Raw genomic sequence first — 16,934 nt, 5'->3', positions numbered from 1 at the left:
TTCTTTCCTCTAGACCAGACGCAGTGTAATGCTAGACACAGTTAACGCATTCAATCACTATTTTGCAAAGCTAAAGCATTTCATGGGATCAACTCTACCAATTTAATGACCCCCAACTCCAAAACAGCATGGCGAGCGAACGACACTGTACGTGGGCCAGTGCTTATTGAAATATATATATATATATTTTAAAGAGGGATGTTTTCGTTGTAAAATTGGAGTGAATAAATTTCACTTCGTTGCAAATGCCAAATTTAATTAAAATACAGAGCGAAGTTTCAAATGGAGGCAGACACTCAGAGTAACTCTGATAGTAGCTTGTACTTTGTTAGTAAAGCTGTGTTGTCGCCTGTTTAAATTCAAATCATGACAAGTCCTTCGGATCTTTTAAACATAACCTCAAACAGCTGTCCAACCGCGTGTTATTATTTCTCTTCCAAAAAAATAATTTCGATATCAGATACAACTTTGGTGGTGCTCAGCCGTTCCCACGACGCCGGTAGGAGCTAGTTTAGGACAGGGCACAGAGATGGCTCTTGACACGCGGGTACTAAAGCTACGCTCCGACTCGTTAGCAGCCACACACGATTGTTGTGTCTTTCCGAGAATTTGCCTCTACAGTAGCAGCAGTAGAAGCGAGAGACGTGCAGTAGCCAATGCAGGTAAGCTCCAACAATGACCGTAGTGACGCCGACACTCAATTGAAGATTGCCGACGCACCTGTGAAAATGCAGGTGTACGAAAAACGTGACGTGTCGAGTCAGACATTCTGGACATAACCACTCGCCATGGGAGCGCACTGAACTTTATAATCAGTTAAACTGGAATTCGCATCCCAGCAGTCATTATTAGTCTTCCAAACGACATTTACCAGATTTCTGAAAACATTTCTGGCTTGTCACAACAATTCTCGGTGACTTGCGCCAAGAAATAGTTTTCCTCCTTTCCCTATTCTCCTCAGCGCTTTTTTTCTTACAAATATTCTACTTGCAATTAGAAACCGCATTTTACATCCATTCAAAAATAAATTGCGTTACATACCGCAGATGTGCTAGAATTTTAAATTCCGTCTTCTGTCCGGGAAAGCAGGTGACTTGAGCTGAGAAGCATTTCGTGTTTAGGTCGTTCTTATTGCCTGAGTAAATGAGGAAACCATATCGATTGTTCACGGATCGATACATTGGCGTGACTCGTGAACGGTGGGTGCGGTGCTCACGTGATTACGTACACTAACTCGCAAAAATTTGATGCTCTGAATCTGGTTCCATTGTCGTGATGCTGGCAACAGAGACAAACTACAATCATGCGCAATAAAAGTCTGTCAGCACATTAAAATAATTATATTTAAGGAGAGTTAGCACGCGTACAACACCGACATCTGATATAAAAAACTGATCAAAGTTCAAAATGACTATTTGGTGTTAAAAGTTCGTGCAAATTCAATATGGATATGTGATATCAAAAACAATTCACTCGACGAATATTTACTTAAGAAAAAATGTTGGTGTACGATATACGTACACGGGCGTAATATCTGAAGACAATGAAAGTACAACACGGGTATAATTACGTTGTAAGAAGTTCACCGGACGCATGACAAGAAACTCAACAGGGATATCTGTTACCTTGAGTATACCGGATGCTAGAAATTGATCCGCCACTGTGCATATAGACAGCTGCAGCTGGTATTTGTCTGAATTGTTGTTCTTGTTAAAAAGTGATCGATGCAACGGCCTGTCTCCTGCTGCTGACTTTAATTCCACACGAACATAAACCAGGAACAGGGCACCACGTAAATATTTAGCTTTGCTCTTTAAACATCCGTTTGGACTTGATCCAGTGTCTGAGTTTCGGGGCTGACTATGACACAGGGCGTTCATATTGTGTAGCTCGAGTGATGTGTTCAAGATAACACTTTTTCAGATGCTGCATTGTCATGTCGCAGTCTGCAGCTGTTGACATTTTGGGGAGATGGCTTCTTTGGTGCGTCGTAATGGAGTTGGCAACCCTGGATTTTGGTAAGTCGCGGAACCTGCTCCCTGCCCATAAGTAATACACAACATGGACGAGACACACACACACACAATTTAGCTTGAAAACTTTATGATAAGGAGACAGTTAGTTGACTATGATCCGTGCCGTATAAGTTAACTAAGCTAAACTTTAGGGCTTCGTGATACAGGACGACTCAAGATGTACCTACCAAGTTTAATGCTTTATTTCACTTCAGTGATAAAGTATATAAATCTAACTTAAATCAGCATCGCGTGTGACACCGTACGTTAGATCCTGTCCTGCGAGATATCTTGATGAGGTTTGGATATGTGTGACTGTCCGTACCAACCTTCACGCCAAACATTACCCAGAATGCTCTCCTGACCTTTACCGGTCTATCAGATGATCGAATGTACTGTCCGCGAGGTCCTGGGGTCAAATCTCGGCCCGGAGACCGGCTATCATGACTGAGGGTATTTTTTTTGTAATTTCCACAGTCCCTCCAGGCAAATGCCTCTTCCTTTCACATCTTTTCCAATTCGTTATTCACTGTCATCCTCCAATTCGACGCTTTATAGTCGGAGTTACTAACATAAGCGTCGTTAAATAAGCTATAAATAGATAAATCTTCAATAATGAATATCAGCTACACGGCACTGTAAGAACTTAGATGCTGCTGGTGGCTGAATAAGGCATGAAACACTTTGGGGTCCGCCCCACACGGCCACACCTATATGAAAACGGAGATGCTATATAATCTTCATTATCCCCTTTGGCCCTCTGTTCCGTTCCGAAACATAAATTAAGTTTGAAATTGCAAACCCTAAGATGTCTGACATGACTCACCTGATGCCTTACAGCTTTCAACGCACACAGGACAACAACAATGGAACATGGACCGCCTCAAATGACGGGCTCATTGTGACGGACGAATATAAGTGTGTATACAAGGCGTAAATTAGTTTGAACCAACTGAAGAATGCAGAAACTGTAACGGAGTTACAAGGTTTTTTTATTTAATTAGGTAGTGACTTTGATGATTTAACTGGCTGTTTGTATAGCAGTTGGCTAGACTAAACTTTCGCCTCTTTGTAAATACATTTGTACCTTCCAAATGACTGCAGTTCATCAGCTAAAATTACATTTGGAAACAAGACTTCAATGGGAAGGCTTTAGGGCAATTGAATGGTCTTACATCGAGATACGCTTACAGTAAGAAGAAGGCAGGATCGGCGCAAGGGTATTTATTCATTCATTCTGGAAAGTAATTATTTGTGCATTAATAGTATTAACAATTCTGCGTCCATACTTTCACGTTCAGTTTACATGACGAATAATGATACTGAATGTACATTTGAATTTTTCTACACTTTACACTCCATGTACTAAAACAAATATCTGAATAGAACAAACAACAAAACGAAACAGAAACGGACAAAAGCGAAACAAAACGTTTTACCGTAAGATCTGTAGCGCAACTTCACTACACACACATCAACCATTTGTGTAAGGTACCAACTGTTGGATTCATATTACAAAGCCACGAACACACAATCTTTCCTTCTATTTTTTTTGTCTGTTATTGATCGTCCAGTGATCAAACAGGCTGTGGAATAGCCATGAAAATATTGGCTGTGTGTAGAACGACAGATTAGACTACTTACTGTAACAAGTGAGAGAAAAACGTAACCTTTCTTACTTCTTGGTTTATTTAACGGTGCTCTCTCAGTTTTATAGCTCATACGGCGCCCAGTGGGATTACGGTTGCAAATATTGAAATGAAAGGAAGCAGCAGCTGCAATGTCTATTTTAAAGGAATTATCCTAGCGTTCGCACGTAAAATTTCAGCCACCTGCTAGGGGACCGAGCCCAACGACTCGCGGTGACAAAGGAGGAGCGAGGCGTTCTTTGAAGCAGACGTTTGTCATGACAGGCCGCACACCGGATTGATTTCACGGCGCAGTGTTGTGAATAATGTAGCCCGTGCCACAGTACGACTTGTCTCCGCGGGGAGAAAACCTCACTCACTGCAGCACTTGTACGTACGTACCTCTCGCTTCAGACCGGCGGAGAACATCCATGCCAAGCCATCACCGTGTCGTGGCCCACCCACGTGAATGCATTGTTTTTCTACATATTCCGTAGGCAATCCAAGTGTCGATAAATTTTCCCCACAAATTTTGTTGTTGAACTCAATTTTTACCGATTTTTAATTATTACTGGCCACGCGCAGAAAACGTTTTTCGAACAAAATGTTCGGACCTGCACCACCTATTTGTTTCATGTAAGATCGTCCATTTTAAAAAGCTGGGCTGATTTCGACGAAACTCGATAATGTATACCTTCATTCACTTTCAATTTAAGGCCTCTTTACTTGGGGGCTTAAATAAACTTTTGTGTACATTTAATTCAGTTGTTTGACATACTCTGATGCAATTTCATATACGCCATTGCCTCACTTCAGCTTATTTCCCATGATCCAGGGGTTTTCGATCCATGGCCCGCATACATATGTATAATATTGAAAGTAAAGTAAAGCCATCCAGTTACGTGCCTATGTTGGCACTTACGGGAAAGGGCCTCAGTACCCACTGGCCAGTCTGAAAGCAGAGGCTAGAAGAAAATCCTCTGCCTCTGTCAGGAGCTGAACCTCGATCGTCCATGTCCAGGCCCACATGCACAAAAACTGTATCAGTCTATAAAATGAAAAGGAAATAGTTGCTGCCTTAATTAAATATCTAATCTTAAGTGACTAATTACTATAAATAACAATTATTTAAACACAATTATTCGTACTACGTGATGTTTGCATTTTAATAAACTACGTTGAAGTTTAAATAAGTTATCAGTTAGTCAAAAAAGAAAGGTAAAGTGCAGCACCAGGTCTTACGAAGCTCGAGAACCATTGCTTTAATAAATTTTATAACCAACTTTTCATGTGGATCTAAAATATTTTGAGGCATATCTCACCAAGTCTTCTGGGTTGTTGCGCTCTGTAGCCTTGTAGGAGGTCACCGACGTTTCAGAGGTCCTTGCTGCTGGCTGGTTTTCCTTTGGTTCACTTCGCTGGTTGAATGGGCTAGATTTCCCCATGGCCTGAGGGCGAAGTGCCCTTCCACCACACCCGAAGACAAATATGAAAATCCTGTTGCATCATTTGCAGGTGTGGCTCCTAGCGGAACAACTATCATGCTGCCAACACTTTCTAAGAAAGCATTAAAATAGCAGGAAGTTGAACTACCATACACAGTTTGACCACTCAACGCTACCGAAAGCTGGTGCGAGTCCATTTCTAGCGTATGAACGGAACAGTAACCATGGGTTTTAAATCGAAGGAAATAATTAGTTCAACCACTCGGTTCTGCAACACGTTGTCGATTTAAGCGCTACCATTTTGTCTTTACATTATATAGGTTACTTTTAATGTAGGCGTAAATTCAGAATTTTATAATAAAGATTAGAGATGCTCGATTTTATCCAGATTTATTTTAAACGTAAATAGAATCGTGTAAGATTTGAGGTTATCACACCGGTGAGTATGAACATTTCTGTCTTCTGGGTTGTTGCGCTGTGTAGTATGGTCGAAGTTTACAAACGTTTCAGAGGTCATACTGCCTCCGTCATCAGGGTGATGAATCGTTGGTAACCATCGACCAGACTACACAGCGCAACAACCCAGAAGACAGAAATCTTCGTGAATAGAATCTTTTGTTTCGTGGTGTCCTTCAGATGTGCTATAGGTATTTTTAAAAAATCTCAGTATTTGGAGACAGGGCCCAAAGCTGTAGCTTGTTTAACTTATATGTAAAACTAGCACTGATTACAGAGTCACAACCAACTTTTTAACTGCCACCTTGAGGGCGCATTTGTTCGTTACTGTAAAACTTTATGAGATAAACAATTAGATTTTTTTTCCTAAAATAGCATTTTATGGTGAAGTGATTGACAGGCATGTAATATGAAGGGAGAAACAAAAACCAAAAAATGTTTGTTGAAAAACTTACTGGGAAGAAAGAACCAAGAGATAACCATGGAAAGCAATAACAAAATTAATTTCTTATTAATGGATTGTAAAGACAGGAACTAGACAATGCTGACAGATTTTGCTCAGTCCCACCAAAAAGGATTGCAAATTTTCTTGAAGACATCTGCACCGAGCATTTATGAGCCATCATGAGTCCTGTTTTTACTGATAAGAAATTTGGCAAATTAGGGCACCAATGTACCTTAATCGCACCTGTGGCTGCTGGTGAGTGGACAGGTAAATTAGGTGATCTAAGGTAGATGTAAGTCTAACTTCAACTTTCCCCTTTTCAATGTATATCACGGCTGCCAGCCTTCAGGTCAAACATTTCCTCCTACTTGCTACCACAAAAAATTATCATCTCAGTTTTTACATTTCTAGACTGAGAGAAACTTTGCTTAATGGACCAAAATGAGAGACTCCGCACATTCCCAATCATCTGTGCACTGCACTGATGTAATAACTTACCGAGATTGAACCTGAGGGATCCTATACAATTACTTAAGTGGGGCAGAGAGAACATTTTCTTTCATGCTCAGAAGTAATTTTACTTTAAGTTATTTTTTGTAATCAGTTCCTTCAATATTTTTGTCTGGTTTAAAAAATTTTGCTGTAAAATTCTGAACTTTTACTGCAGTCCGTGCCATTGACTGCTTCAAGTGTGTTTCGCTGAACGGAAACTACCCAGCATGCGATGATCCGTTCCACAATAACTTCACAACTGGAATCCTGGAAGCACCATGCCTGGGTGGGCGCAAAGGACGTAATGGACTGTTCCCTGCCACGGCATGTATCAAGCTGGCAGGTATTTACGATGACACTGGTGACAGCATCACAGTACGTGGCTGCGCACTCGACAGCGGTACTCTCACTACTGACACCGAGATCATCCGTATGTCCCACTGTGGTGGTTTCTACTTTGATGACAGGTAAGGTACCCCGCGTCACCCTCGGTGGACTAGTGGTTAGCGTGTTCGCCACTGGACCCAAGGTTCGCGGGTTCGATCCCGGCCAAGGTTGATGGATTTTTAACGGTGATAAAAATCCACAGCACAACTTCCTTCGGATGTCGTAGATGTAAAAGAACCTTACGAGCATGAACGAGATGTTTCGTAAGCAAAATTCAGCTGCCATTTCTCACCCATGTCTCTCCTGATTCTCTACTAGATGGCTCTAGCAGACAAATCAGGATTGAGTAGAAATTGTGCTGAGGCAGTGGGCTTTTCAAAAATGCTCACTTCAAAGACAGAAACTCCCACATGGGAGGAGGCCAAGGCTCGACTTTGGGCTGTTGCGCCATAGAAGAAGAAGGTACCCAGTATTCAAAATTCCCTAGTGGCTGCCTACTTTATCCTCTATATAAAATGGCCCTGATGGTAATTAGTAAACCATTCACATCTATATTTCTCATTAGTACAGGTTCCAAGTACATTTAATTTGTCAAACATAACTTCAAAGTTCTGCAGCATCACCCATATTTACAGATGACACAGAAATGATATTTCATAGAGAATATATAAGTACCTTTATGATATGCCCCATGCAAAATTTCACACATCGAGCTCTAACAGTTTATTATTTATCACCATCAAACAGTGTGGCTGCTGTCTAGTTGCTCTACATTCTACGAAAATATTACCTCGACAGAAGTTTGAGTACGATTTTGAGGTCATGCAGAATAGCACAACTTTCACTAAATCCATCCAGTTTTTTTTTTGAGTTGAATAGACTGGACAGACGCGACCAGCCCATAACGTGTTATCGCTATGTACTTCGTGCAAAGAACACATAATAATAAATAAGATTTGAGAAATATGCTTGAGTTTGAAGTACATATATTTTTCAAACATGTTCTTTCAAATTTTGCATTTGTATTTGCCTTGATGCTCTTACATTGCTCCAACAAATATAACGACGCAAAACTTGACACAGTATAATCAACACGCATTCTTATAAACAACACTGGAAAGGTGTACTCTTTGGAGTGCACTGAAATTCCAAAGGTGTTCCTCAGGCCACATCATGGGCAACGACGTCAGTAAGTTGCTTCATTGATAACTACGGCTCAAAGAAACTTTGGATTTAGATCACCCTTTCATTAAGTAAATAACAAAGGTAACGACAGTATACAAAGTCGCTACTGCAGTAGTGTGATCCGACACTGCTAAGCCAACAATTACAATTCTCCAATAATTAATTCGGTCCCCTATATAGCAACAATGACACCAGGTGATGGGGCATGCATAGTTCATAGGGGGAAAAAAAATGAAACAGATGGACAAGCAGCTGTGGACGAACCCATTAGGCGTTCTTTGTACATGCTAGGATGTGAACAACACCTAATAATTCTGTTAAATATACATCATAAAGGAAAATAAACACAGATTGCAGAACTCTACAAGGCACACAAACACATGAACGCACATACATGCGCGCACACACACAAAATACTTAAGTTTCATGTAAAATATTTTGCAGATATGCAACAAATTAAATTTATCTGCCAGCATCACGATTAGGCTGTCGATAACAGGTTTTATCAAAATCTGTTGAATAATTTAAGATGAAATATGAGGAGAGACATGGCCTCCCATTAACTTTCATTTACGACACAATTTTAAACCGATCAAAATTAACTGATAACACTAACAGTAGTCGCTATACTTACTCAAATTGGTACTATGTCGCAGGTACGTGCGTGGCTGCCTCCAGAGCTGCGACGATGCAGATGCTTGTAACAAGTCTCCCACATTGCAAACATCTCTTGGGCTACTAGCATTGTGTTCCATCACATTGATGACCACATAATATGAGTTGTACGAACAGAGGCACTCACCATACAGAGAAAGATCAAAGAGACCCGTGCACTAACTGAACACAAAGCAAGATCGTTAGTGCCTTGAGGAATATCTGGACTGCTTCTTAGAAAACACTGTTTAATTGTTGCTTGAAGTCAGAAGTTAAACTTGTGTTATGAGACAACATACAGTGCAAACTGCATTATACATATAATTATTATAGCCAACAAACACACGTCATCACTGAAGATGAAATTAACTGGTTCCGTAAATCATTTAGCTCCTAGCATTACAGTGTCACATCATAGAATTTTAAACTGTAATCTGTGAAACAGTGAGAAAACTGCGTTTCGATCGGCCAACACGCCTAAAACTTGTTAGGCCGAAGAGGTTAAAATTGTAAGCGGAGAGAAATGACAACATTTTTAAAAGTACGTAAATAAGTCGAGAAAAATGCCAACAGTACTTGTGATTAAGCTTAAGTAAGCAGATAGAAATGGAAATACTGAAGCAACTAAGTAGAGATAAATTATTATACTGAATGGCAATACTGCTTATATAAAGAGGTAAGTAAATATGGCAATAATGACTGGTAATGAGAGTTTAATAAGCGGGGAGAAATATCTGTCATGTGGACATGTGATTATGTGCGACAACTGTGAAGAAATCTCTCTTCATTCTCTTGCTGACAGTCCAATCGACACGGCGATGGCGAGTGTGATGGACTGATGGATTTATAAATAAGAAGAGGAGAAATACTAAATTATTATGTATTTACCTGCAACCAGCCTGTAGGCAGTAGTGGGCAAGCTCGCTGTGGTTTACTTCTCACGCTTGTCCATTTTTCTGCACGCGATCAGGTTGCCACGTGGCCATTTTCCTTCAACAGAAACTTTTCTGCTACGTGCTCTTACCACTTTCACCTAATTTACAAAAAATGTATACAAATGGGCGACGAGGGTCTGACGAAAGGCAGACCCAGTGTACGACTTTTGTCAGAAGCAAGCGTCTTCGACATATACCAACATTGTACTTAATATTTTTCATACTGCCGCACGTAAGTCATAACCAAAGGACTCTTGGACAAGACTTAATTCTGTCAGAGCCGTGTATTTAGATTACCCTTATAGGAACAAACTGCACATTTTGCTTCAATAATTAACACAACTTCACTCAGGTGGACCAATAGCAAGTCTCTAATATGTATGAACACGTTACAAAAAATATCATCTATTTATGATAGTCTTACTGTTATAGATTCACATGTATTTTTCTGCACATATAACATTATTACTCTCATCAGCGAACTAGTGTTACAGATGCACCAGAATTCTTTATCGCAATTATAACTACATTTTATATATATTTTAAGAAAGCCGTCTGTTGTTATAACTCGTACCGACAGCACTGTAGCTAGGTTTGCAGCACATTACAACACACAGCACCCCAATGACAAGACGCTTCTGGCGTGCCTTCCAGTCAGCGCTGTCGACTCTTGCAGCACGCTGGTCAAGCATATTGCTGCGGTCATTAAAAAATGTTATACCACAAACTGAAGCGTTCTGATAACCAAAAATGTATGAAATATAAATGACTAGTGCCTTCCTATTACAAATATTGTACTCTTCATTTGTTTAAAAATGTAAGAAACATGAACAACTGGTACCTACATGACAGTATCTTAATGATTAGCATAATTTTCATTATGTCAAAAATATATAACTGATAACCAACATGACACCGTAACATCTGCATGAGAAGCCATGACTGGCATTGGGTCACAGTATACTCATTGCCTGCACGCCATCTGGCTCAATCTCACTGTTCAACGCCATGTACTTGCTAAGTTCCGTTGATGACGAAGAGTTTGTGGATAACAGCAGTGGCTCCCTTGCGTAAGCGCAGGCAGCCGCATCTGCCGATGGTGAGAAGTTCATAGACGCAGAACACTTCCTGAATGTCACGTTTGGCAACCGCATTTCTAGCTGTCCTATGTCATCGTCCATCTGGACAGATGCCAGGGGCACATCCAGGCAGGGAGAGATCAGCCGCGGGTTATTGGCAAGAAATTCAACGATTTCAGAAACTTGGGGCCGCCGTTTGTGATCAAAGTTCCAGCAAGATCTAATCAAACCTTCCCTGCATCAGGAATAAAAACAATAAAAACTTTATTACTTAACAGTAGTAAGTATAAGTGGTCTGTAATGAGTTAAAAAATAGAATCTTTACAGATTTTCTGTACGGTTGTTATTTATTCTGGGATCCTAAAGCGGCCCATCCACGTACGAGTCTGGCTCGACGAGCTTGACTCGTGAGCTGGGCTCGGATATATTTCACCACACATGCATAGCAGACTTGGTTCATGACACCCCACCCACAAACGAGTTTGGCTCAATGGAACCCAAGCCAAGCCGGACTCACAAGCCAGACTCGTATGTGGATGGGCCGCTTTAGGCCTGGAGTCCATCTAGCTAGACCTTCTTTACTCCAACTAGAGTTCTCTAGGTATGAACATATATGAAGTAAACACTGCACTCTACGAACAACTAGACAAACTTTCCTACAGCACTGTACAGTGGCTCTAGCTAAATTTGTCTAGTGGCTGCTACTGTTGTATTATTAAAATGAAGGGAAAAAGAGAAAAATGTGGGTTACAAAGTGAATTGTAATAAGAGAAAAAGGGCTTACAAGAGAACTGAAGATAAAATATCTGACACAAAATTTTTCTTTATTCTGTTCCTGTTGTTTCCTACATTCCTTTGACATTTTGTTTTTGTTAGTATTCCAAGATTTAAATTTCTGTTTCAAATAGACAAAGCAATCACAATTACCACACATAACAAAATGTATGAATCAACAGCTAAACCTAACTAGGGTTAGGACTAGTGTTTACACTGCCCATTAGTGTAGAGCAGAACTCTAGCTAGGTTTTGAATAACCTCTAGCTAGAGCACTCTCAATGCTGTGTATATAAATAGTTTAATACTGTGAGATTTAAAATCACTCTAGCAATGGAAACTGCCTAAAATATCTACAGTGGACATCTAGACTAAGAGGGCACCATTCAGAAAATGTGTTTTCTTCACCATCTTCTATAACACTGTACAAAATGTATGTATTTTGAGATAGTTTTCCTTCTGATCAAGTCTCACTCTTCTACGACATCTGTAAAGGTAAATCAACACCAGTACTCTGTACTCACAATTGAGGCTTGACTCCTGCTGGGATGGGGAGTGTGTTTCCACTTTTTACATGCTCCAGTACCTGGCTATTGCTCATTCCCTGAAATGGGAAGCTGCCAAATGTGATGATCTCATACAGGAGAACACCGTATGACCAGACATCTGAACTTGGGGAAAATAGTCCCAACGCCAGGCTTTCTGGTGCCATCCACCTCACCGGCAGCATTCCTCAACAGAAATAAACCCTAATACTCTCTGGTTCAGCATCAATGTTTGTTCCATCCTAACATTTACTTCACCAAGATTTGCTTTGTGGTAATGCATCTGATTTGCATGCTGAAGGCTATCTGTTTTAATCTCAATATTTATCTTGACTGATTTTTCATGGTTTTCCTCAATCATACAAAGGTGGAACAGGACAGTCAGCTTCATGTCTAGGCTATCAGCGAGACAACCAGGGTTCAGTTCCCAGATGGGCAAGACTTTTCTCTCCACCATGACATCCAGACTGACTCTGGGGCCCGATTGTACCATCCAATACGTACTGCAGTTCTTTCCTTGGGATTAAAGCAACTGGGGAATGAAGTTAACCACTGAACTACATCTGCTGCTGAAGTTAGGAATGCATGGTTATACATCCAATTCTCCATACATCTGCATAGCATGTGCTTAGTTAAGCACAACCTAGGTAAAATTTTAACTTTCCTCACCAAAGAGTGTGTCCAGGATGGAAACAATCCACATCTGCTTTCTCCCTCATCATTTTAAATGTAATATACATAATCATTCACTAATCTCATTTCATAATTTCATGTAGTTGATACACTGTTACTAAAACTACAATTAAATAAATAATTAAGACATTTTTTAAAGCCTCAAGTGTCAAATTTACCTTTTCTGTTAAACTTATAGTAGTCATTCTCGTACATGGGGCGCGTCATACCAAAGTCACCGAGCTTCACAACCCTGGAGGCGTTGACTAGACAATTGCGGGATGCCACATCCCTGTTGACAATCATGAACACTCAGCACTTTTTACAGAATATCACTGGACTGTGTCCCAGTCAAAAGAAGGAAAACAGACCAGACAAACTGCAAACACAGCGTAATCATATGCCAGCAGAGGACATACATTGATAGAGAATAATAATAATAATACAGAACATTCCTTCACCTGTGTACATATTTGAGCTCGGCGAGGTAACTGAGGGCTCGTGCAACATCTATTGCCATCATTGTCAATTTTTTGCTTGATATCTCATCAGACTCCTCAGAAATCCTCTCGTTAACAAGGTGTCGGCGTGCAAGGAGGAATGTCTTCATATCACCTATAATAATAGCATGGAATTAGAAAGCAATGGAAAGACACCATGTTTTGTACTAGTTAGAGGGGTCAGAAACTTCGTGCCTCACCATATAACATGAACTCCATAATTGTGTAGACAGGCTCATTCTTGGTGCACACCCCCTGCAACTTGACGATATTTTTGTGTTCAAACCTTTTCATCACCTCTGCCTCGCTCAGGAAGTCTAGTTTTTCCTCAACTGTGGAGCCAACTTTCAACGTCTTCACTGCTACAGCCACCTGCAACATGAAGATGACCTGTCAGAAGAAGAAAGGCTTTCACCTCTGTATTGGTCAAATAATGTAAACTGTGAGGCTCACCCAGCCTTTGTCTTCAAACAGTGCCTCCCCACCATACACCATGCCAAATGCTCCCTCTCCCAGCTTACGATTGATTACAACTCGATCGCGGGAGATCTCCCACTTGTCGAGGCTGCTCATATTTTGTGCTGCCAGCAGGTCAATACCTAGTGACTTCATGTAGTTCTGTGTCTGCCGCACCTTCTTGTCGTACCTGTGAGACACAGCCAGTAGATCTGATATCACATATTCTGTTCCTCAAAATGCAAAGAAAATAAAATAAAATAAACTTAATGTTAATATTCAACTATCTGAGCATCAGGAATGTCTGACTGGTTCAAGGGTTATCCAGCAATGCTATATCAACTGCAGAAGTTACTCTTGGTTGAACAAGATAAAAGAATAATAATGAACATGAGCGTTTCATAGACAATAATTAGGGATAAAACATAATGAGGAAAGTTACGCTGTAGAGACAATTTCTCTTCCTTAGAAAGAAATGTCAAAGAGCTATAATATACAAGCACTTATGAAAACAGACAGGACATAAAATTGGATGAGATGGGGTGGACATTATTAGTCCTATATTATCTTTAATTACATAGAATTAGATGTCACACCATTCAGATAATAATTCACTGTGCCCTCCTTACACTACAGTTCCTGTGTATCAACTATACTTTATCCTATACAGTATTCCAGGCAAGTTGAAAGGTATAGTAAACAAAGTCATGTACGGGGAAGTGTTTTACTGCTTCCTAACCTCATCCTTCATCCAATGTCATTTCACATCTGTTTTTTGTTTTTATAAGAACTGAAGTAGCAGTAATATTACTCTTTGAAGTGATAATGATTTGGAGCTTCACAATGGGATTTATTTATTATATAAATTGTGTTATATGTTACAGTTATACATGCTGATTAAGTTATTTCTGTACATGTTATTTGGGGTGGATGAATATTTATTGAGACAACACAGAAATAAATAAGTTCACAGACTATGATGAGGAAAACATGCTTTCATGAGTAGCATGACTTGTATCAGTAATTTTTGTATCAAATAGAAGTTTGTTTGTGCATGCATGTTGAGAACAATTGTTTTTATATTTGTATAATGTGTAGTATGTACAGTCCACGACTGTAATCTTGGGACTTGCGGGGTAAGGAGGAAAGATAGCGTCTGCCTTTAACGCTACACACTTCCTGCATTCCTTGGAAGTCTCAAGATTACAGTCGTGGGCTGTATGTATATATTATTTTTATAGAGACCTGGTAACTGTGTGTATAATGTAAAGTTACAGCAGTGAATTTATTATAATAAAAGTAAGTTTTGTATGAGTAGGTGCACGATGGCTGATAACTCTGTTGCACGATATATAAGAGGTAAACCTACTAGATGTGGTGAAGGAAGATATGAGTTGAACAAGCTAAAATGCTTTCTCCCAGGAATGATAAGGGAAAAAGTTGTTGAAATGACATCACAGGCTACAGAAATATGGAAGGTTAGTGTGTACAGAATCCAAAAAGTAGTAGCACACACTAATAGTAACACATCATGTAATAACTGGAGAGCCACCCTCAGAGAAGTCTTAAGATTGACCAAAAGCAATCCAAGAGGTAATTCCAGAGAAATGGAGAGCATGTGCGATAGAAGAGCATGAGGTCAAATGTGGAATTTAGATTGCTTTAAGGAGGAAACAGTAGGGAGACTTATCAATATCAATACTAGCATCGATGACCATGACAATAGTGACTGGAAAGGTATGTTTCATCACATTGTCATTTTTGTATTCCTTCCTAAGTTAATTTTATTTCCTTACACCAAATCTTAATTTAGTAGCCGGAGAGCATTTCAGTAATAAAGTACCAGAATGATAACAGCATATGTTTCCAGGACAAACATTAACATATCTGCCATGTGTTTAAAAAGGAGTGGGAGGACAGAAGACCATCTATCAACTTACTTGGGGCACAATATAGTATCAGCTGCTATTACAATTTTTTTTCAGCACTTCCTCAACAAGAATTTGAGAATACTATCTTATGCCCCATTTGCTTTATCATACCACTCTGCAAATGACACAGTGTTATGAAACAAACAATACAATGGTACCAACCTCCTCTTCACCACAAGGAAAGCGATGATGAGAACAATTCCAAGCAGTCCAAAGCCAATAATATTCACAGCAACAAATGCAACATCACAGGTCACATCCAACACAGTTGCCAACCCTTCAAGAAGACATCGAGGCGGTGGTTCCTTACCGTCGGTAGGTTTACGTCCGTCTGCCGACAGCCAAATGATGGCCGAGAGGTTCAACTCCAGGCTGCATCACAAATAGCAGAGGGAGGATAGAACTTCAGTCAGTGAAGACCTATAATCTAGATGGCATAATGCAGACTGTGAATGAAATTCTGTACATATTCTTAATGCTGTTAATCTTGGTTGACAGGTCCCAACTGAATGTGTTAGGAAGGAATGCAGTCTAAGAGATGGAACTTGGCAGGGATGGGGACTATGCTGCTACAGTGGATCCCTCTTAAATATCTTAAAACTGTAGCCTTCAAAATGAAAACTAAATTAATTTTATTCCCTGTAGAAAACTAATAGAATAAACAGAATATAGCTATAAATTTAAGTAACTGCCTTAATATTTTAATGACAATTAGTCTTGCCTTATATTCTTTAACTACAAAATCTTTTATATAAACAACTCAAGACAAGTTTTTTTTCAACTGTATACACAAGTACGAAAACAGTTGCTAAATGCTCAGGCTTTCAGACATACATAGTACATGTTCCTATTGTTTTGGTTAAATTCAAGTGTCAGTTTTCAAACGTTAATTCTTTCTTGAAAAATATATACAGTATTGTCTGTTTTATTTTTGTCTCAAACAGTTTTTAAGTATAATTTTCCAGTTCCCAGAGTTTTTTTAAAACTGTCTCTGTCTGGTTCGACAGATAAAGGGTAGCAGGTGTCCAAAATGTGCACTGCTTTGCTGCAGGTCAAAATTAGTTTGCACGCTGCTCCTTCAACTTCAACATTTTCACCACTACTTTTTTGTATTTCAGTCTTCAATACTGACTTCATCATACTATGCAAACATGAATGAACAGATTTCCAGATGCCCAACTTACTTCTGAGTCATCTTTTTCATGGCAGTGTTCTGGCATTTTGAAGATTTCAGCTTTGTAGAAAAAAATTTGAGACATTTTCCTGAAAACATTCCATGAAGCTGCCAGCATGGATATGACATCACACAAGGATATTTTATAGCTTTCTTTTGTG

The 16,934-nt window shown here is 39.7% G+C and overlaps 2 protein-coding genes across 8 annotated transcripts in view; one reads left to right on the top strand and one right to left on the bottom strand.

Moving 5' to 3' along the window:
- Positions 1-567: 567 nt before the first annotated feature.
- Positions 568-11,052, top strand: LOC110837765 (uncharacterized). Of its 5 annotated transcripts, none has more exons than XM_087353816.1 (6): positions 568-662; positions 1,924-2,018; positions 3,844-5,527; positions 5,920-6,244; positions 6,657-6,948; positions 8,710-11,052. In XM_087353816.1, the coding sequence occupies exons 4-6, from the start codon at positions 6,169-6,171 to the stop codon at positions 8,825-8,827; spliced, it is 486 nt and encodes a 161-aa protein (XP_087209942.1). In that variant the 5' UTR covers positions 568-662; positions 1,924-2,018; positions 3,844-5,527; positions 5,920-6,168; the 3' UTR covers positions 8,828-11,052. The 5 variants fall into 5 exon arrangements, with proteins under 5 accessions (XP_087209942.1, XP_087209939.1, XP_021935944.1 ...); XM_087353813.1 differs by having other exon boundaries at positions 5,920-6,256; XM_087353814.1 differs by lacking the exon at positions 568-662 and adding an exon at positions 1,663-1,792 and having other exon boundaries at positions 5,920-6,256.
- The window catches only part of LOC110837758 (uncharacterized), a 22,662-nt gene continuing 15,718 nt past the window's right edge, over positions 9,991-16,934 (bottom strand). For 2 of the 3 annotated variants that reach the window (XM_022080229.2, XM_087353785.1), the window contains exons 16-22: positions 15,762-15,971; positions 13,666-13,858; positions 13,413-13,584; positions 13,174-13,327; positions 12,892-13,004; positions 12,020-12,227; positions 9,991-10,956 (exon numbers count right to left, since the gene is read on the bottom strand). In XM_022080229.2, the coding sequence (XP_021935921.1) occupies positions 10,596-10,956; positions 12,020-12,227; positions 12,892-13,004; positions 13,174-13,327; positions 13,413-13,584; positions 13,666-13,858; positions 15,762-15,971 (1,411 nt within the window). In that variant the 3' untranslated portion in view covers positions 9,991-10,595. The remainder of the gene's footprint in view (positions 10,957-12,019; positions 12,228-12,891; positions 13,005-13,173; positions 13,328-13,412; positions 13,585-13,665; positions 13,859-15,761; positions 15,972-16,934) is intronic. The other variant, XM_087353786.1, reaches the window with a different exon arrangement.

This window comes from Zootermopsis nevadensis, unplaced genomic scaffold (assembly GCF_977971745.1).
Source record: "Zootermopsis nevadensis isolate Lab colony 2312 unplaced genomic scaffold, Znev_1.0 Znev_ptg000022l, whole genome shotgun sequence".
Lineage (NCBI taxonomy): Eukaryota > Metazoa > Arthropoda > Insecta > Blattodea > Termopsidae > Zootermopsis > Zootermopsis nevadensis.
This window is presented reverse-complemented; position numbering and strand designations above follow the sequence as displayed.

What these genes read in the sequence shown, in the direction of transcription:
- LOC110837765 (XM_087353813.1), top strand. Translation starts at nt 6,169, where the DNA reads ATGAGTCCTGTTTTTACTGATAAGAAATTTGGCAAATTAGGGCACCAA. An exon ending in GGCTGCTGGTGAGTGGACAG is followed by an intron (nt 6,257 to 6,656) that starts GTAAATTAGGTG and finishes CTTTTACTGCAG; the next exon opens with TCCGTGCCATTGACTGCTTC. An exon ending in GGTTTCTACTTTGATGACAG is followed by an intron (nt 6,949 to 8,709) that starts GTAAGGTACCCC and finishes ACTATGTCGCAG; the next exon opens with GTACGTGCGTGGCTGCCTCC.